Source organism: Heptranchias perlo, chromosome 18 (assembly GCF_035084215.1).
Source record: "Heptranchias perlo isolate sHepPer1 chromosome 18, sHepPer1.hap1, whole genome shotgun sequence".
Lineage (NCBI taxonomy): Eukaryota > Metazoa > Chordata > Chondrichthyes > Hexanchiformes > Hexanchidae > Heptranchias > Heptranchias perlo.
In genome coordinates this window covers 14,309,131-14,330,696 of record NC_090342.1, presented here as the reverse complement: position 1 = coordinate 14,330,696, position 21,566 = coordinate 14,309,131, and the positions used below count along the sequence as shown (strand labels likewise).

The 21,566-nt window shown below is 40.8% G+C and overlaps 1 protein-coding gene across 1 annotated transcript in view; it reads right to left on the bottom strand.

The window, feature by feature from the left end:
• Window positions 1-21,566, bottom strand: part of LOC137334605 (protein kinase C-binding protein NELL2-like) — a 169,715-nt gene that overhangs the window by 16,090 nt on the left and 132,059 nt on the right. The window contains exons 16-17 of the mRNA XM_067999417.1: window positions 4,811-4,951; window positions 4,043-4,236 (exon numbers count right to left, since the gene is read on the bottom strand). Of these exons, the coding sequence (XP_067855518.1) occupies window positions 4,043-4,236; window positions 4,811-4,951 (335 nt within the window). The remainder of the gene's footprint in view (window positions 1-4,042; window positions 4,237-4,810; window positions 4,952-21,566) is intronic.

Genomic DNA, 21,566 nt, shown 5'->3' with positions numbered 1-21,566 from the left:
GCACTGTGGGAGAACCGTCACCACACAGACTGCAGCGGTTCAAGAAGGCGGCTCACCACCACCTTCTCAAGGGCAATTAGGGATGGGCAATAAGTGCTGGTCTCGCCAGCGACGCCCACATCCCATGAACGAATAATAAAAAAAAATTTAAATACCTCAATGATGTTAATTCCCCTTTAATGTCATCCCGCTGGTTTTAATTGCCGGCAGGACTTCTGGGTTTCCGAAACGCGCACACACCCATGTGCGTCTGTGTGAAATTCATTTTTCGGCGCTTTGGAGCCAAGACTTGATCCCGCTCCAAACTTTTAACATTTTTACTGACCCCCCTGCCCCCAACCCACCCGTTCTTTCGGGTTAAAATCATGCATCATGTCTCAATGTATCTCTCCCTGTGTTTCAACTTTTCTCTCTCCCTGTGTGTTTTAACTTTTCTTTCTGTAGGAACTTCTGTCTCTGATTGAACTTTTCTCTCTCCCTCTCCCTCTCTCTCTCTACAATCTACGTCTTAACGTTCTCTTTCTGTCCGACCTTGTCTCTCTATATGTAACCTTCCTTTCTGTCTGAACTTCTTTCTGTCTGAACTTCCTTCTTTCTGTCTGAGCTTTTTTCTTTCTGTCTGAACATCTTTCTATCTTTCTCTGAGCTTCCCTTATTCTGTCTGAACTCTCTCAGTTAACTCCTCTATCTCTCTCTCTCTCGTCTCCTCCTCTCTCTACCTAATTTTTTTTCTTTCGGAACATCTCTCTTTCTGTCTGAATCTCTGTGTCTCTCCCTCTCGACTGGGAGAGGGCTCCGGGATCAGTTTCAATGCCTCTCTAGCTTGTGAAGGTTTGGGATCAGTTCAAAGGGGTGACAGATGCATCGGTGCAGTGCCACCAACTGCCACTCAGACTACTTTCACCGCCCTCACCCCCCCTCCCCACAAAGAAATGTAAACATTTGTCTAATTTCAATAAAAAATCTATATAGAATAATTGAAGTTATATTGAAGAATTTAAATAACAGCTTAGAATCATAGAATGGTTACAACACAGAAGGAGGCCATTTGGCCCGTCGAGTCCATGCTGGCTCTCTGCAAGAGCAATCTAGTTAGTCCCACTCCCCGGCCCTATCCCCATCGCTCTGCAAATTTTTTCCCTTCAAGTACTTATCCAATTCCCTTTTGAAAGCCACGATTGAATCTGCCTCCACCACCCCCTCAGGCAGTGCATTCCAGATCACAACCACTCGCTGTGTAAAAATGTTTTTTCTCATGTCGTCTTTGGATACTTTGCCAAACGCTTTAAATCTATGTCCTCTGATTCTTGACCCTTCTGCCAATGGGAACAGTTTCTCACTATCTACTCTGTCTAGACCCGTCATGATTTTGAATGCCTCTATCAAATCTCTTCTCAACCTTCTCTGCTCTAAGGAGAACAACCTCAGCTTCTCCAGTCTATCCACATAACTGAAGTTCTTCATCCCTGGAATCATTCTAGTAAATCTCTTTCGCACCCTCTCTAAGGCATTCACATCCTCCCTAAAGTGTGGAGCCCAGAACTGGACACAATATTCCAGTTGAGGCAGAACCACTGATTTATAAAGGTTCATCATAACCTCCTTTTTATAAAGCCCAGGATCCCGTATGCTTTCTCAACCTGCCCTGTCACCTTCAACGATTTGTGCACATATACCCCCAGATCTCTCTGTTGTTGCACCCTTTTTAGAATTGTGCCTTTAGTTTATATTGCCTCTGCTTGTTCTTCCTACCAAAATATGTCACTTCACACTTTTCTGCGTTGAATTTCATGTGCCACGTGTCCGCCCATTCCACCAGCCTTTCAATGTCCTCTTGAAGTACATCACTATCCTCCTCACTGTTCACTACACTTCCAAGTTTTGTGTCATCTGCAAATTTTGAAATTGTGCCCTGTACACCCAAGCCCAAGTCATTAATATATAATCAAAAAAAGCAATGGTCCTAGTTCCGACCCCTGGGGAACACCACTGTATACCTCCCTCCAGTCTGTAAAACAACCGTTCACCACTACTCACTACTTTCTATTATGTGGAGATGCCGGTAATGGACTGGGGTGGACAAATGTAAGGAATCTTACAACACCAGGTTATAGTCCAACAGTTTTTGACTGTTGAACTGTTGGACTATAACCTGGTGTTGTAAGATTCCTTACTTTCTATTACTTAGCCAATTTCATATCCATGCTGTCACTGTCCCCTTTATTCCATAGGCTTCAACTTTGATGACAAGCCTATTATGCGGCACTTTGTCACATGCTTTTTGTAAGTCCATATACACCACATCAACCGCATTGCCCTCATTGACCCTCTCTGTTACCTCATCAAAAAACTCAATCAAGTTGGTTAAACACAATTTGCCTTTAACAAATCCATGCTGGCTTTCTTTAATTAATCCATATTTGTCCAAGTGACTGTTAATTTTGTCCCATATTATCATTTCTAAAAGTTTCTCCACTACCGAGGTTAAACTGACTGACCTGTAGTTGTTGGGTTTATCCTTACACCCTTTCAATTTGCAATTCTCCAGTCCTCTGGCACCATCCCCGTATCTAAGGATGATTGGAAGATTTTGGCCAGTACCTCTGCAATTTCTACCCTTACTTCCCTCAGCAACCTGGGATGCATCCCATCCGGACCGGGTGACTTATCTACTTTAAGTACAGCTAGCCTTTCCAGTACCTCCTCTTTATCAATTTTTAGCCCATCCAGTAACTCAACTACCTCTTCACTTACTGTGACTTTGGCAGCATTTTCTTTCTTAGTAAAGATAGTGCAAAGTACTCATTTAATACCTCAGCCATGCCCTCTGCCTCCATGCATAGATCTCCTTTTTGATCCCTAATTGGTCCCACCTCTCCTCTTACTACCCGTTTATTGTTTACATGCCTAAAGAAGACTTTTGGATTCCCTCTTATGTTAGCCACCAGTCTATTCTCATACTCTCTCTTTGCCCCTCTTATTTCCTTTCTCACTTCCCCTCTGAACTTTCTATAACCAGCCTGGTTTTTACTTGTATTATCAACCTGACGCCTGTCATTCGTCCCTGTCTTCTGCTTCATCCCGGCCCCACAAAAATGAAGTAAAACTTACCTGTCCGCACCTCTTTGGCTTAGCCGCCGGCTGATACTGGGCGGAGCATGCACGTATTCGGAGGCCCCCAAAATGGAGATGGCCACAGCGATACAGGAAGTTCTTCCACGTCATTTTCAGGGCACTACCGCCCAGTTTCTGCCAGGCATGAGGCCTCAAAGTTCATCCCAAGGTATGCTGCCTCAACATTACTGCAATTCCATAATCCGGTGATGGAAATATTCAATTCATAGTATTGCAATTGTTGGTAGACACCCAACATGGACACAGATCATCCAAAACCATTTACTAGTGTTGTCAGCTCTCAGTCACGCCATTTGTTGTGTACCACATCATATGTATACCACATTAGCTTGTGTCCAATCTATTGATATCTCCCTAGTGTCCAGTGACTCCCTCATAATGATTGTCAATGCCTCACAAGTCTCCTTCCTAGTCTCTTCTATCCCTGGGGATGTATTGTTTTTTCAATCCTTTTAGGCTGCCTCGGATATCCATCTGATTTCTACTGAAGTCATTAATTTTGCCTGGGTTAACTCCGTTTGGGGGGGGACATGCTGCTCATGATTAGCTAAGCTGCACTGCATCACTGATATCAAGACCATTGAGAGGTCCTGCAGTTGATCAGTTCAGCTGGGGAAATGTGTGGGTTGAGAGAATGACGAGGAAGAGAAAATTCACTACATTGCCATTGTAATGCCACTTGGTACACCTCAATTCATTGTACATGGTTGCAATACAAACCCATCTGACATCTTCCATGGACCAGGAACTGTGATGGGAGAGTGACGCTGAACGGAATCCTTAGCAGTGAGCAGTACAAAGACAGGAGAGATTATGTGTGTGTGTGTGTTGAGGAGACTGACTAAAAAAGAAAACATATTTTATTGACCACAGGACAAGCTGACGAATATTTAAAGTGTGAACTCACCTGGCATGAACAGACCGAGCACCTGTCGTTTTCTAATACCCAAATCTGTCCGTTGTGTTTTATTTTGCCTTCGTGGGCACAGTCCCCAGTACAGTTTTTCCCATGAGGACATCTACAATCATAACCTCCTTCGAGGTTAAAGCAAACGGTGTCGTTGGTGCAACTGTGCCTCCTGGTCCCACATTCATCAATGTCTGTGAAGTGACGCATGTAAACTTTTTTTTTACACAGCATATTCAATTAACATAATGCTTCCTCTGCAGATGACATAAATAATTCTCTCTCATAAAAACTTTCAGACTTAAAATTAATTTGCCCTTTAATGTTCAATCCCCGAAGCACTCCCAAGAAAGCTATAATTGATGAATATTCTGAGACAGTGAAATCTTTCACATTGAATTAATCTTTTTAAGGGCAACAGCCATTTCCCTTATTATAATTACACTTTAATGTAATTACAGTTCATTGCAGTACAATAAAAAAAACTGTAAACTGACATCTATCCGACTCATTTAGCATTATTAGAATGTCCATGCAGCAATGCTTTATTTGTGATTGTCACACGTCCGTGTGTGACTAATTCAGCTGCTAAATTGAATAATTACCTTTTAACAATGATAATAAAATATAGCAGAGCCATGCACTACCACCAAGGGCTGTCAGACTTCTGACCATAAAAAACTTTGCTCAGTTTCTTTCAACTTAATTGATGGCGGAAGTTCTCTGGTAAGAACGGGTAAAATTAGAAACTTTTTTTTAGACACTGACCTTCACATGTCTCCCCATTTGCTGCAAAGAGCCCATTGTCATGGTAGCCGTCCCGGCATTCACAATGGTACCATCCAGGAAGGTTGATGCAATTAGCGCGGCTGTCACATTGAACAAAGCCCTCCGCACATTCATCAATGTCTTTACAGGGCCGAAAAGGAAAACATAATAAAACACTGTCATTCGAAGTTTTACACACTGAATATCCAATGCAATCAAACACTAAATCTGTAGCCACAGCCAAATTAAAGCACACCGTGTTATGCAATCAATTTGCAGACTGTCCTTAAAACTGAGAGTTCAATTTCTCACCATGTAGATGTATAACACACTCAGACAAACTAATCTAAATCAAGATGATAATAGTTATTCTGCACTTCCAATATTTAAAATTCTTCAAAAAAACTGCAATAGTATGGATTTTACAATTTTCTTTTATAATTCATTCTCAGTATTTGGGCATCATTGGCAAGGCCAGTGAATCATTGAACCATAGAATCTTACAGCACTGAAGGAGGCCATTCAGCCTGTCGTGCCTGTGCCAGCTCTTTGAAAGAATGATCCAATTAGTCCCACTTCCCTGCTTTTTCCCCATAGCCCTGCAAAATTTTCCTTTTCAAATATACATCCATTTCCCTTTTGAAAGTTACTATTGAATCTGCTTCCACCACCCTTTCAGGCAGTGTAATCTAGATCATAACATAAAAATATTTCTCCTCATCTTCCCCTCTTGTTCTTCAGCCATTTGTTGCCCATCGCTAAACTGACTGGCTTACTATGCCATTTCATAGAGCTGTAAACAATTTTACAACACCAAGTTATAGTCCAACAATTTTTATTTGAAATCTACAAGCTTTCGGAGGCTTCCTCCTTCGTCAGGTAAAATAGTTGACTATCAACTAAAGGGACTCAAAGCTGAATAACCGTCTCATGCTAAAGTACTGTTTTTTGGGTTATTTTGGAAACAAGTGGCCTTACGCTGTACCCGGCAGGAAGATCTCTGATAGCCTGGCGCTACTCAGGGATACGATCGCCTACGTACAGAACGGGGGGTGAACACATGCCTGATCAGCCTGGACCAGGAGAAGGCCTTTGGCAGAATATCCCACACGTACATGTCTGTGTGTGTGGTGTGTTTCACTCCCCCTTTCCCTTCCTCTGTTCCTTTTTAAAATGTGATTCATCTGTAAGGCCTTTGGCAGAATATCCCACACGTACATGATGGACGTGCTCTCCAAAATGGGGTATGGGGAGGGAATCCGCAATTGGATCCAACTGCTCTACACAGACATCAGTAGTGCCGTTTCAATCAACGGGTGGGAATCAGAAAGCTTTCCGATCAAATCTGGAGTCAGGCAGGGCTGTCCTCTCTCCTCTGTCTTGTTCGTGTGCTGCATCGAACCCTTTGCCGAGTCCATCAGGAGGGATGCGGGCATAGGAGGGGGTGGTGATCCCTGGCAGCGGAGGAACTCAGGTCAAGGCCTCCCTGTACATGGACGACGTCACCGTCTTTTGCTCGGATCAGCTTTCGGTCCGCAGATTAATGAGCATCTGCGACCAATTCGAACTGGCCTCGGGGGCCAGGGTAAATCGTACCAAGAGCGAGGCCATGCTCGTTGGGAACTGGACTGACTGATCCTTTGTCCCCTTCACCGTCAGGTCGGATTATCTGAAGATGCTGGGGATCTGGTTCAGGGGGGCCGGGGCGTGCACCAAAAACTGGGAGGAGCGTATTGCCAAGGTCAAGCAGAAACTGGGACTGTGGGATCGACGATCCCTCTCGATCGTGGGCAAGAACCTGGTCATCAGATGCGAGGTGCTCTTGGTGCTGCTGTATGTGGCGCAGGTCTGGCCCATACTTCGCTCCTGCGCCGTGACAGTCACCCGAGCCGTTTTCCACTTTATCTGGAGATCAAAAATGGACTGTGTCCACAGGGACACGATGTACAAATCTCTGGAGAAAGGGGGGAAAGGCGTGCTCAACGTGGCCCTCATCCTGATGGCCACCTTTGTGTGCGGCTGCATCAAGCTGTGCGTAGACCCTTGGTACACAAACACAAAGTATCACTACGTGCTGAGGTACTATCTGTCCCCGGTGTTGAGAAGGATTGGCCTGGCCACGCTGCCACGGAACGGTCCGTCCAGTGGGACAGTTCCGCCCCACCTGTCCTTCATCGAAAAGTTTATGCAAAAAAACACCTTTGACCACAAGGTGATCAGCAAGTGGTCCGCACGTAACGTCCTCGAGACCCAGAGGGAAAAGGAGATGGTGGATCCTGTCGGTTGTTTCCCTGAGCAGACTGTCGATGTCATTTGGCAGAACGCCTCATCGCCAGAGCTTTCAAACAAGCACCAAGACCTAGCTTGGCTGGTGGCGAGAAGGGCCCTTCCAGTCAGATCCTTCATGCACTCACGGAGTCTCAGCGCCACCGTGCGCTGTCCACGAGGAGGCTGCGGTGGAGACGAGACCGTCACCCACCTCCTTCTGGAATGTGCCTTTGCAAAGAAGGTCTGGAGAGAGATGCAGTGGTATCTGTCCAGGTTCGTCCCGAGCAGTTCCGTAACACAGGACTCTGTGCTCTACGTAAAATGATATCTGATAAAAAAAAACTCACAGCTATTCTTCCTCCAGCTGGAAACAAAACAAAGGTTTGATAAATAAGGGCTGATTCCCCGCTTAGGCTTTCCTGGCAGCTGCAAGGGAGCACAAGTGGAGAAATCATGGGACAGCATCCCATGATGTTTCATCCACTTAAATTAATGGGCAGAAGAGCTAGGGCTTTGGGTTTGCAATTACACTGACCAGGGTGGTCTGAGACTGCTAGCCCACTTCCCAAGTGCCTGATCAGGGAATCGACCCTATACTTTCAAGAAGGCAACACGTCTTTCAAATTTATTCACAAACTATTGAAATTTGGTTCATTCAAGAAAATCTCACGGCCTTTGGAAATGAGTTGGCGTGTAATGCTCATTTTAAAGCCTTCATATTTTCACTTGCACACGCACATCACCACCTTTCCCCCGTTCTCCTGTGAGATTCAGCAACACAGGTGTCAGAAATGAAATGAATAATAAGAAACGACAATCTTAACGTCTAGAGCTGATTCTGATCCCATGTATTTTATTTCAATGCAAGCAACTGGCTAATTTTTAAATGAAATGCTGTCAAACCAACCAATAAATATAACAATAAATTCCAAAGTCGACTTTGATTTGAATTTAAAGCAGCTCATTGATGCTAAAGAAAAGGAGAAACAATATTCTGTCAGGCACAAGTCCAATACCATGAAATATGCTGATAAAGGCAATGTTCTGGCCTTGAAGAATGTCAAAAATGATAGACTCCGTGCATTATTTTCTCCCAATACTGCACACAGTGAAAAAAGCCTGTGTAATTGTTGAATACATTTCATTTCTTTTTAAACTAAAATATGACGGATATGCTGTAAAGTGACAGCACAGATACTATCTGAAATATGACTTCCATAATATGGATTGCTGAGACTGTACATAGATGCACCGCAATTTCATTTAAAATACACTAAACTTACTTTGCATATCGTAAGAAATAATTATTGTCCAAGGCTCTGTGTCAATAATAGCCAATTAGATGCCTAGGGGGCCAATTTATCTGCCTGTCATGTCCAATGGGAGCCAGTTTCCAAGATGGTACGGACAGGAAAAGGGCTGGAGACCCGTATCTCTGGGTCTCTGCCCTTTTTGGGTACGACGCATATTTTCTGGGGCCAAACTGGGAAACTCCTACCTGAAACAGGTGAAGCATTTAAATGGCGTTCAAAGGACTTGGAAGTGATGTCACCGCACCTTCCTTCCCATTTCCCAGAGCTAATGGTGGTCAGATCTTTGCTTTAAAGAATGCCTGTGGAAACTAGTCATTAGGAGTTGCCGGCTGCGCCTTTCAATTAGGGGATTTTTAAAAGTCCAGCCAGCGACTTGCAGCTTAATGACTTGTCTTCATTTGGGTCTCCGATTGTGGCAGGATGGCTCTACTGTATGGGCGGAAGGAATGTCACTGCTGGCAGAAAACAGCAGCTAACGTAGCAAAATTGCCTTTTGCTTCTGCAGAGAAGAATGCTAATGAGTTGCAACCCGTGCACAATTTCCAGCTCCCTCTTTTCAGTCGGCATTGATTCCCAGATGGGAATGCTGCTCGGCACTCATCCAGGCTACTTAAAAGTAGCTGATACCAGAAATCATTGAATATTAGTTAGTTGTCCAATAACTAATGTGGACAAATAAAAATCGCAGAGAATTTTATATATTAGTGTGCTCTTTGAACAAGGAAATAAAAATCAATGGGCCGATTTTAACCCTACCCATCTGATGAAAACCCGATCGGTGGGTAGTTCAAAATTGCCCAGGTCACTTACCCACCCCCAAGCCACCTGGATCCCGTCGACTGTGATTTTTACACAGGCAACCAGCAGAGTCCTTCTTTAAATATGCAGATTGGGGTCCGATTATGTCATTGAGTCCCAACTGCAATTTTAACTCAGGACCTGCAGGAATACTCCTCAAGGAAAGTTTAGGCCTCCTCTGTCCCAGACTCTCTTCTCCCTTCCATCCCACAAGACCCTCCAATGACCCTGTTACCCAGACTTATCGTTTCTTACAGGAAGTGGATTGGTGGTGTTAACAAGACCCAGGAGTTAAAATAGGTCGGCCCTGATTTCTGCAGCAGTGGATGTGTTTCCAATCACCTCGCCATCCACCCACCCGGAGTTAAAATCTGGGCCCAATGTTTTTGTCATGTAGTTGATACTGTATAATATTACTTTCATCAGTGCCAGTGATTGAAGATGCATTGCATACCACTACAAACACCAACTCACTTCTTCCCCACCCCCATCCTTGGAAACGCCAGCAGACTCATCCCACATTGCCAGCACTTCCTGCCAGAGAGAAAATGGAAGCTGTAGTTAAGGCCTGCAGTTATTAACGTCAATATTAAGGCCAGAGAACTGCAAAGTCTTTAGTAGAAAGATGAGGTGCTGTTCCTTGAGCTTGCGTTGAGTTTCAATGGAACAGTGGAGAAGGCCAAAGTTAGAGCGGTCAGAATGGGAGTGGGGCAGAGAATTGAAGTGGCAAGCAACAGAAAGCTTGGGGTCAGACTTGCAGCCTCCTATTGTCTCATGCTAATATCACTTCTGCCATTTAGTCATCTCCAGTTTTCCATTTAAGCAGATTACATGTCTGTGTGTGTGGTGTGTTTCACTCCTCCTTTCCCTTCCTCTGTTCCTTTTTAAAATGTGATTCATCTGTAATGTCTTTCAGTTCTGATGAAGGGTTCAGACCTGAAACATTAACTCATCTGTTCTCTCCACAGATGCTGCCTAACTTGCTGAGAGATTCCAGCATTTTCTGCTTTGGTTTCAGATTTCTAAGATCTGTGGTATTTTGCATTTTATTCATTTTCTTTCATGTTTGTTTTCTCAGAACTCAATATAAAGTCTTTCCATTCACATGCGGGTCGGTAACCAGAGAACAAAATCCAGGGAGGAGATGAGGAGAAATCTTTTTAGACTGCGAGTTGTTATGATCTGGAATGCTCTGTCTGAAGGATGGAGGAAGTGGATTCAATAGTAACTTTCAAAAAGGAATTGGATATATGCTTGAAAAGGAAAAATTTGCAGGGAAAAGAGCAGGGGAGTGGGATTAATTGGATAGCTCTTTCAAAGAGCCAGCACAGGCATGATGGGCTGAATGGTCGCCTCCTGTGCTGTATGATTTTATGATTCTAAAATCATACAACTGCCGTTTCACTGGAAGCAAATTGCATATTAATCGTCAGTAAATTTCTTAGCAAGACGTCTGTAATTACCAGCAACAGTGCAAACACTTCTGAGATTGAAGTACTATAGTAAAACACCAACTGTTTTTGTTTGTACTTCATCATTCCTAAAGGCACAAATTGTAAAACATTAATGTACTTTGTGCAGAAATGTTTCACATTCAGTCTGGCACTATCTCTAAAAACAGTACTCACACAACTCCTAGCAACCTACTGGCAGACTAGCAGCCACAGTCACTTCTAGGAACATGCATGCTGAAAACCTTATCAAATTTTAAACCAGTTGACCTAAATTGGTTGCTCCACTTTACTCTCGAATGATGTAATGTTTATATGAGCATGATGCTGATTCTCAGACAAGGACAAATGTATGTTCTGTTCAATAGGTTCTTAGTCTGGATGCTTCCTGTATACATGCGTTCTGTGAACTGACAGCTGCTGTCACACTACACAGGTCAGTTATGGTTCTAAGTACCTCATTTAAAACAAGTGGTTCAAATGCTACAGTTCCCTAAACTACCCTAAGCATTTTATGTTGCTCTACACCATTTGTATTGTAAATTAGGTTGAAACGCAGCGAGTTGGTATGATCTGAAATGCATTGCCTGAAAGATTGGTGGAAGCAGATTCAATAGTAACTTTCAAAAGGAAATTAGATAAATACATGAAAAGGAAAAATTTGAAGGGGAGTGGGACTAATTGGATAGCTCTTTCAGAGATTAGGCACAGGCATGATGGGCTGCATGGCCTCCTTCTGTGCTGTACTATGAAAACACTCTGTGTCTTGGTTCAAGTTAATCTGCACAAAATGCATTGAAATAATTTCTTCAAAGCACCAAAAGTACGGTAATACAATTGATATAAACAATAAGAAGATCCTGCAGAGAGAAAAGGTCCAATTTAGCCAGTACAATCAAATGGGTGAAAACTCAGGCTCAGAAAACTGGATAACAAAGAGATGCTGAGCCCAGAATAAAGGATTGGAACTAAATTAAGTATTCAGTTGTGCAGTTGACTTTCACACCCATTTCAGAAGATCAGATCTGCTTTTAGATCCAACTGAACTAAAAAATCTGAACTGATCTGAACTGGCTAGTTCATCCATTTGTGATAGCAATCGAACAGGGAGTTCCAAGGCATTAACCCAATTGAGAGAGATGAGATAGCATCATGAGTCACAAGAGTGACACTCAAACAGTTGATAAATGTTGTCTGAACCAATATAGCCTTTAACTCATACCTAGGCATTCGTTATTTCAAGGGTTTAGAAACCATCATGCTTCATAAATCAAGAGTACAGGATATGAGTATGGATTAAGAACAAGACAAAAATAGTCAAACTAAATCCTGAAATTGTAACAAAAAAGCAGCATTATCTGAATGAGTTAAATGGCCTTTCTCAACCTTCCATTCTTATGTTGATTCATCATGAAAATGAGGTTCAAGCAGTTTATAATTTTTTGCTGATTCCTCTAATAGTTTGCAGCTTTTAAATCCCTCCTTCCTCCAAGTACCTACCTTATTTTTAGGATATATTACAGTCGTTTTAGCTAAAATATTTAAACCTACTTACCTCTGAGCTGTTGGCTATCTATTACTAAAAAAATAATTCTGATCGTATACTGACCATTTTTAAACTACAGGCATTAATTTTGATGAAAACACAAGGGTTTTTTTTAGGGAGCTGTGTGCATGGAAGCTAATGAAAGCTGTGAATGACATAAATTAGAAGATAACATAAGTATTTAATGTAAAGATTTAAACATCTAAAACTGCAATCCTGACCCGATTTTAAAAGCTGAATAAAAATAAAAATCTAATCATCCTTTAAGAGTTTTTTTTACCATATAACATTTGTTTTTGTATATGTAGCCTTTAAATGGGGTTATAGTGCTGTGCCCAATTATATATACTTATCAAGGATATTTATTTGAAAGTGAAAAATTTTCAGTGCTAGGGGGAAAGAGTGAGGGAGTGGGACTAATTCAATAGTTCTTTCAAAGAGCCGGCATAGGCACGATGGGCTGAAAGGCCTCCTTCTGTGCTGTATGATTCTAGGTCAATTCAGATATATGCACTTTCTTCCATCGTATGAAAGGTTATATCCACCTTTGGATATAAAAAAGTTTCCTTATCATTCCAAATCCATTCTGTATGCAAAGCACTATGGATGAGCTTCAAACTGAGTTTAAAATTGGAATCAATCTGAATTGGACTGTTTTGGATTGATCAGTGCCCCATTACTTTGATTTAGATTAGCACTATGTTTTGCAGGTAATGGTTTTATGCATATACACTGTCAGTGCATTCAGGGCTATATTCTACAAGCTCAATGCCATGTTACATGAGAAGTGTTTACACAAATCCATCTTTTGGGCTTTTGCATGATCAGTTGAAAGGAGGAACAGATAATTCTTTTAATTTCCTTTGTATTTTGTCCATCTTGTCTACCTGATATCTGTGCTGAGCAAAATAAGTTGTGTATTTGAGGTGTCCATTTATCTTTCAGCCTGAATGTGGTGATCTTTATAAATTACCCATTTCCTGGGAAGGTCTTCTGGGATTACATGGTGGAGACATACATTTCCTTAGCAGTTCAGGATAATTATCATCCAAAGAATGTTTCACTGGGAGTCTGTAGAGACTCTCCATACCAACCCCTCACCCACTGTCAATTTTTATTTAATTTTAGTGAGGGTTGGAGATCCAATTTCAGAACATCTGAATATGAAATCTGAATGAATATCTAATTTACATATCTAATCAGATTTATGGCACGGGTATATTTATTTAGCTGAAGTTTTGGTCATGATTCAAGAGAAGAATCTATTTTTGCAGTAAAAATATTATGATAACTGTACAGTTGTAATTGCACCTTTGAGTTTAATCAGCTCTCTAAATTTTCTGCTTTTGATGCTGACAGCTGACACTGTTTTTGGAAAATCCTCAGTGAGATGAGACAACTGCCCTGAAAAGGAGATGACAGATTATAGCTCCCTTTGGAAGCGGTGCATCGCTGTTATACTCCTCTGATGGATTACACGGCTTCCGTCCAGTTCATTAAATTGATGGATAGTAACGTTCGACGGGTTGGGCCCCTGAATTTCATTGTCTTCAGCTGGTATTGAATAAGGCATGGCAATCTGATATGATTGGAGAACTCTTATAAGGATATACCAGATGCTACCTATCTAGATTGTAAAGAAATTAGTTTGAAAGTCTTGCAAGACTTCACCAGATTCTGAATACAGTATAATTGCACAGTTGCTGTGTCATCTTCCATTTACATTCCCTCCTCCCACAACAAACCAGAACTTTGCAAGCTCTCTGCCCTGACGATGTCTCTCCTTTTTAGGCACCCTCTTCCTACCAAAAGTCCTCAGAAATAGAGTAAATCACTACTACAAATGACTTGGAATGCTTTAATACACTCACAGCAGTAAAAGATTGCCATTATGCTCCAAGGCAATTGACCACATCCAATGCAAACAGTATGTTCCTACCTTGTGTGAATGTCATGGTGACTATTACAAAATTAAGATGACTTTTAGCTCTGTCCACATCATAGAGCACAAAGGACATCAGAAATATTACAAAAATAAATAAATATTATGAATGAAGTGTTGAAGAAAAGCCTTCAGATCTGGATTCACAAAGTTCGATGGACAAAAAGCCATGAGGGGGAACAGCTTTTATTGCCAATTATGTGACAACACACGATGCTAAAGTGCCACAGATTTGAGTGTATTTCACCACAGGGTTGAATGTGTACTTCCTGACTAGATGACCAAACTTCAGATACAAGTCCAACTTTAACTACTAGGGATCAGATATAATCCCTTTTCATTCGACTATCAGATTGAAACAGATGAAATGCCTACAATAACGTATACCATTAAATCAGAACTGGCAAACATTTTGTTAAAAATCCATTCATGGTCATCCCTGGCTGCTAACGCCCACCATTGTAACATTAGAAAGTGTGAACTGTGAAAAGAACAACAAGCCCAATCCTTCAATAGACAAGGTAATATTTGCCTTAATACTGACTCTATCAAACTCACTTAATCTCCTGCCATGATCCATAGGTAAAATCTATAAATAAGATAAAGTTTGTAAAATTTCTTCCTAACTTCCTAAGGCTTATTCAGCCTACCGCCAGGGCAGGTGCAGAGCTAAGGGTGAGGGATTGGAGGGAGGGGGTTGAACAAAGTCAGATTTGGGCAACTTAGTCCCCAGATTTGGCCAGGTGTGTAGGTAGTTGCTGAGTTTATGCCATTATTCATTTGTCTGCTGTAAAATCGCTAACGATTTATTTTAGGATGAGGCGTAAAGTCAACCAAAGGCAAGGAGAGAGCTTTTTCGCCAATACCTCAGAGATTTTGTCAAGTCAGTAGCTGAAAGAGTCAATGAGGTTGACTAGGGAGTCCTGCCCCCTAGTTACCAGGTCCAAGTCCAGAACGTTTCCTGCAAACATAGCAAGTCAGTCCTCTTAAAATGCTGGACTATCTGCTGCAATTTATTTTCCCACCTCAGCCCATTAACATTAGCTGATACCATAGAGATCATGACCAAAGTCAAAGTTTAGCCAGTGAACTCATCTTCTCCATCATATAGACTCTTCCCTTCTCTCCCCTCGGGCTGCTGCAACCAGTAGCCGCTGCCTCTTTTTTGCCATGGACCTCTGAAGCCCCTGCAGTTTCAGCCTCTTTCTCTGATTTAAAATCGGGCTTTTGACCGCCCCTTTTTCTTGCCACCCCTGACCAACCACCTCCTTTACCTACTGCTCGGTCCATGCTAATTCCCAGTCCCTGCTACATTAGGACCTTGTTCTACTTCTTGCTACATCTGACCCCCAGCTGCTCCTTACCTCCCTCCCCCTTGAGGCCAGTGCCACCCATACCTCTAACATCATCTCTGAGGGCAGGCTGGCTTCCTTGCACTTAGCAATCCTATCGGCTGCCCCCGAAATATCATCCTCCTGCCCAGTTAGTCCACACTTCTCCTTGGTTGGTGAAATTCTCCCATTCGCGTGCCAGAATCCTTTTCCCTTTCAGCTTGAGCCTCCATCTCTCTTGCCGATTCCCGCATGTTTGGTGCCAAAATCATCGTCTTGGTGCTAATTCCCTTCCGGGCATGTGCTCTTGCCTTCTTCTGTCCTGTAGTATTCATTGTGTTCTACTTGCCAAACATTCAAGAGTTCCAGACCAACTCTTTTGGTCTTTTTCTCTCTTTTTAATCCACCGTTATAATCCCTGGTTGAACCTATCCAGGGACAAAAATGCCCTCCAATGCCGCGTTGGCTGTCCTCAAAGTGATTGGGAGAAGGTCATGACTCTCCGCTGACCCCCACTGGCTCCACCACTGCCCCAGGATTAATTGTACTGTACAACCCACACTATCCTGAACAGTTGGATTCTAGGGGGCTACATCTGGAACCTTCCTGTGATCCTAACACCATAGGTACCATTGCCTTCCATACTGTGTTTGATACAATCTTTAATTCCATTCATCTGTCATTCAACAGCTGCTTTGAGCAGAATTGCTGAGATCAAGAGCTCAACAGAAAAGGGGAATTGAACCTGCATCCCACCTCCTCACTGGACTGTTTAGTGGTGTTTCAACTTGTTGCTCTTCCATGCTCCATCAGCACCAGGAAGCTTTAACATTGTCCTATCATTTAAATTATTTACAGAGTCAATATATTTAAATTAGAAACTTCAAAGTATGTGAATGGGATACAAACATGGATAATCTTGAAAAACCACACCATCAAATACATTTGTGTTCACTGAGGTGTCTATTCATGTCATGTAAATAACCTGAATGAGTACTTTGATGGAGTCATTTCTATAACTTGATGGACAATGCTTATCGCATTTTCTTCACTATATCCTTTCACAGTGATCTTTTACTGGTGTTTTGGTCAATCAATTCAACGAACACATTAAGATCAATATTCCCTATTACAATATCTGACACCCAGAAGGCAATTGTCCAGTGGCCCACTATCTTCTTATGTTACTTCCTGAAGATTGTAGCACTCAGCATTAAACCTTTATCAAGTCAAAATGGATTCTTATCGCATGGAATGTCAGACAAACACATTTTTATACTAACGTCAAACCAAAATAAATGCTGTGCTTGTTTTCTGATTCCGTGTTAAGTCTAATTATCCAGTGCCATTTCAAACTATGAATCTGGCCTACTGCTGTATTAAAAAAAATTGACCATGATCAAAAATTATAAGATTACCATGAGAAGAGGATTCCGTGCTTTAATATCAACATAGTTCTGACTCAGAGGTGAGCCAAGCCAGCTATGCCATTTTCATTTAGCTATGCCAAGCCTCTCATTTGCCTTTGGAAGTGTACACATATTATGAACCACACCTCGTATTTCTACATTAATGATAAATAAGTATGTGACATATGATATTTCCAAAATGCATGTAGATAGAAAAAACAAGTTTAAGAATATCACTAAAAGGAACAGACAACTTTCTTTGCAAATTGTAAATTTTAAAATGTTCCCATATTTTTGCTGAATGTACTGTGTTACTATAACTTGTCAGGACACATCTAAGAAGCAAAATGAAGAACCATGGCATAATATTTCATAATGTAGCAGGTCAGGATGGTCAGACATTTCATTCTATTACATTGTTAAATTAATCTGGAAAGAATACTGTGACTCTGCACTATTAAGAAAGGGGCACCTCCAGTGGGACTTGGAGCCAAAACCTGCTAAATTTAAAGCTACACTGTTTTCTTACAGAAAAGGTTTGAGACTTGGATGGAGGCCAGGAGTGTTTATGGACCTGTTTGTCTCTATGGAAACAGACTGTTTTCTATAAAGGGATTGTTAAGATTTCATTTATTTAGCCACTTTTCACAAGTTGGCGCCTGACCTATAGGGATTCAACACCACCTCTAATTATTTAAGTTAAGGAATATGTAGGATTGGAGTTCCAAGAACTCTCCATTCATACATTTCCTCCACCTCTGGCCTCTTGTGCATCCCCAACTCCCTTTGCCCCATCATTAGCGCCCTAAACTCTGCAATTCCTTCCCTAAATCTCTCTACCTCTTTGTCCTCCTGGAAGATGCTCCTTAAGACCAAGCTTTTAGTCACCCATCCTAATATCTCCTTCTTAGGCTCAGTGTCAATTTTAGTCTGATTATGCTCCTATCAAGAACCTTGGAACGTTTTACTACATTAAAGGTGCTATATAAATGCAAGTTGTTCTTTTTTCTGTAATTATAGTGAGAAAATGGATGAGTTTTTTTATTCAATGTGAGCTGCTTAAAAACAGAAAAAAGGAACAGAATATTTAAGCTGTCTCTGAGTGAGAAATGGGTCTAATGATTGCTGACAAGAAATTTGACTAACCATCTGGTAGATTAACTGTGACTGCAAGTACAACGAGCCAACCACCACACAAGAAATTGGAATTAAGTGTCAGACAATGGAGCCAATCACTGGTATCTCTAAATCTACAGGAGGTCAGACATTTACTTCCTAAAAGCCATTATGAGGGGTGAAGGCTGATGTAAAATACATTGAAGGTAACTGGCAATCATTGTGAGGTTTATTAATTGATATAGAACTTCATGTTTGGATATTGTTTGATTTGATAGTGATACTTAAAAAAGTATGTAATTAATTTAAGCATCTGAAATAATTAATGCACCCTATTAGGAGAGCCTGAATCTATAAGATTGTGAATGTTTCTCTTGACTCAAAATAACCATTATGACATGATGTTAGTTGGCGATTGACAAGCTTGGATGCATCGTTCAACTTCTGTGCCAGATTTGTATACTGACTGTGTTGGCTTTGGATGCTCTGCAATTCTTGTTGCTTTAGAAAAGGAATCCTTCAGTATTTTATAATTGTATGTATATTTTGTCTTTGTTTGCTTTCTTTAATCCAGTGACTGATGCCACCACTTTATTTAGTAACTAGTAACAAAGCTTGTTGCTGAACACTTTTCAGCTGCTCCTTATACATTAAGGATAGGGATTGTGTATGTCGGCTCACACCCTATCAGACATAGGATATTTCTCAAATACAAGCCATTTAGACCTGCTGGAGACAGGTTAGCAACTGCAATGATGCAGGATGATTGCCAATCAATAATTCCCCCCTCACCCTAATCGTGGTTTCACTCTTTTTGAATGTGGAGGACAGCCCTTGTTCATGATTCCTGGATGGTGTCTCTGACTGTAGAGTGTGACTAGAGAATCAGACAGTTGGATTTTGAGATGATCACTGTGGCTCATTCACTCTGATTTAATCATCTCTATTCACTAGGATGTGAATAATGTTTGTGAATTGTGACATTAATTGATGAAAACAACTATAATCTGCAAATATAACACACCTCAGTGCTAATGGTGCAACTGAATGCATAACAAAAATCCATGAGTGATGTGGTAGAATAAGTATAAAAAATCTTACAACATCAGGTTATAGTCCAACAATTTTATTTGAAAATCACAAGCTTTCGGAGATTATCTCCTTCGTCAGGTGAGTGTGGGATTGCGAAACGTTCAAGGAATCCCACACTCACCTGACGAAGGAGATAATCTCCGAAAGCTTGTGATTTTCAAATAAAATTGTTGGACTATAACCTGGTGTTGTAAGATTCTTTACATTTGTCAACCCCAGTCCATCACCGGCATCTCCACATCGTAGAATAAGTAGATATTGGTGATGTGTTTTTTGATTGGTTCTTTGGAAATTTGAGCTAACCAGAAGTGTGACAGATTTTTGTGCTGCAGACACATAAAAGTGTGACACATGCTATATGTAAGGATTAAGATTTAAACCATAGCTGGCAGTGATTTAGCTAAACTGGTGATTATAGCATCATCTTTGGTCTATGTCTCAATTAGCAAAGGAATTTATAGCTGGGTGACGTTTAACAATGGCTTTGCGGCAAGCACTGAACTATAGTTGGCCAATGGCATTATGGCACTGATTGGTTTTAATTTGCTCGGTTCTTCGAAGTTCAGAAAGTCTAAGGGAATAATTTTAACCTAACTTGCCGGGCAGGAAACCCATGGGATCGGGTGGAACAGCAGTTTTACACCCTGCCCAATATTACACTCCATTGACATCAATAGAGAGTAAAATTAAGTTGGGTGTAAAATCAGCATTGCTGCCAAACCCGTCAGTTTCCCAACAAGGGGCAATTCTAACCCACCCGCCCAAGTGTTTCATTTTGACCATTTTCAAAAATCAAAGTCTGTCTTCCGAATTCAGCCCAGCTATTGGATACTGTTTCAGGTCATAAATTTTCTAAAATGTTTGCCATTGAATAAAATGGATTACTATTTTTTTCTTTCATTCTGTCTCGCTCTTTCTTTCTCTCTTTGTTATTCTCTCCCTTGTAACCTTTATGACGTTACAGCTACGTACAACTGTCCTAAAAATAAGTCTGTTGAATTTATATACCACTGAAACTATAAAATATGTATATTCTGGCTGTCATTATTTCAAATAATATAAAATGACTTAATGTCAGTTGGAGCCATTTGCATTTTAATGAGAGATATTTTTGCTGCTTTGGTGTTTTCACACACCATCAAAATTATGCATGACATGATAGTAGATGTGCTGTACACATGCTCTAAATTAAGCAGCCATTAAATCTTCATAAATGTCATTTTATTCTTTATGATCAGGGTAGTGAATTAGTGGGGTTACATCACTTGTGCCAAAGGTCAACAATCACTTCAGTGCTATGCTTTTAATGTAAATGAACAATAAACTTGTATAAGAAGCTGTAAGCTGCTGATTTTTGTATTTGATTTTAATTAGTCTTTCCAGTCTAAAACTCCAATTTTAACTCGAGATGTGGTGAAGTGATTTGTTCAACACATCTGCACAAAACCTGGTGAAGCTGACGTTTTGAGATACTTAATCCGTCATCTTTTATGAGATCCATCTGAACCATAAATCTAATTTGGGTTGGTACTATTTACAGAGCAGCACTGTGCTGAGATCTATTAAGCAAATACTTGGCTCATAGCATTGTAGCACACTTCTTAAGTGACATTTTTATGTTGTATGATTTAGTGTACCATAAATTTTGGAAAATATTTATATATCTGCAGTGATTGTGGTTGAATATGACCATTGTATGGCAGGTAAAGAACGTACCACAGCTAATGTCTTTTTTGTTTTTAATTAGTTGGATAACTTCACTGTTATGGAATTTTTTAAAAATGCAAAAATATATATTATAAACAATGTTCCTTAAAGGAGGGCTTTGCTGTGGAGAGAGGCCATTAGTGTAAAGTGCTCCTCTCCATAGAGTGAAAATAATTGACAATTAGATTACTTAGCTGGTTATCTGCAGTACTTACAGATAAAGGAATCTAGTTGGCAGATGTGCTTATTAACTGTGTTTCATGAAAAGTTACTGTCCCGTTAATCTTTTAGTGAAATCTGAAAAAATGCTGACCAGAAAGAATCCAGAAGTATTAAAAAGTAGAGTATATATCACAGAATCCTCACACTGGAGATCTCACTTATTTTGATGGTCATGCTGTGTTATGATAGTCAGTTATGATAGTCAATTTCCACCACATGGAGTGCCACTTTAATTACGAATCTGGAAATTACATGAACATTTTCTGTGTAACACGCTATTTAACCATGTTTTTTGCAATTGTTCTGTGAAATATCTGAAAGTATTTGCACCAATGGAACCAGCTCTAAACTGGATGTTGATTCAAATGCAACAAAATAATCTCTTTTTTACTCCAATTTACACTTACTGGATTGAAGCACAGAGAGACCTAAAGGTTCAACTAATAAGTGCAAGTGTAAAAAGATCAATAATATTTTAGGTTTTATAAATAGGGCCACAAGAGTACAAAAACAATGAGGTAATAAATTCATACAAGGCAGTAGTTAGCCCATAGTTACAGT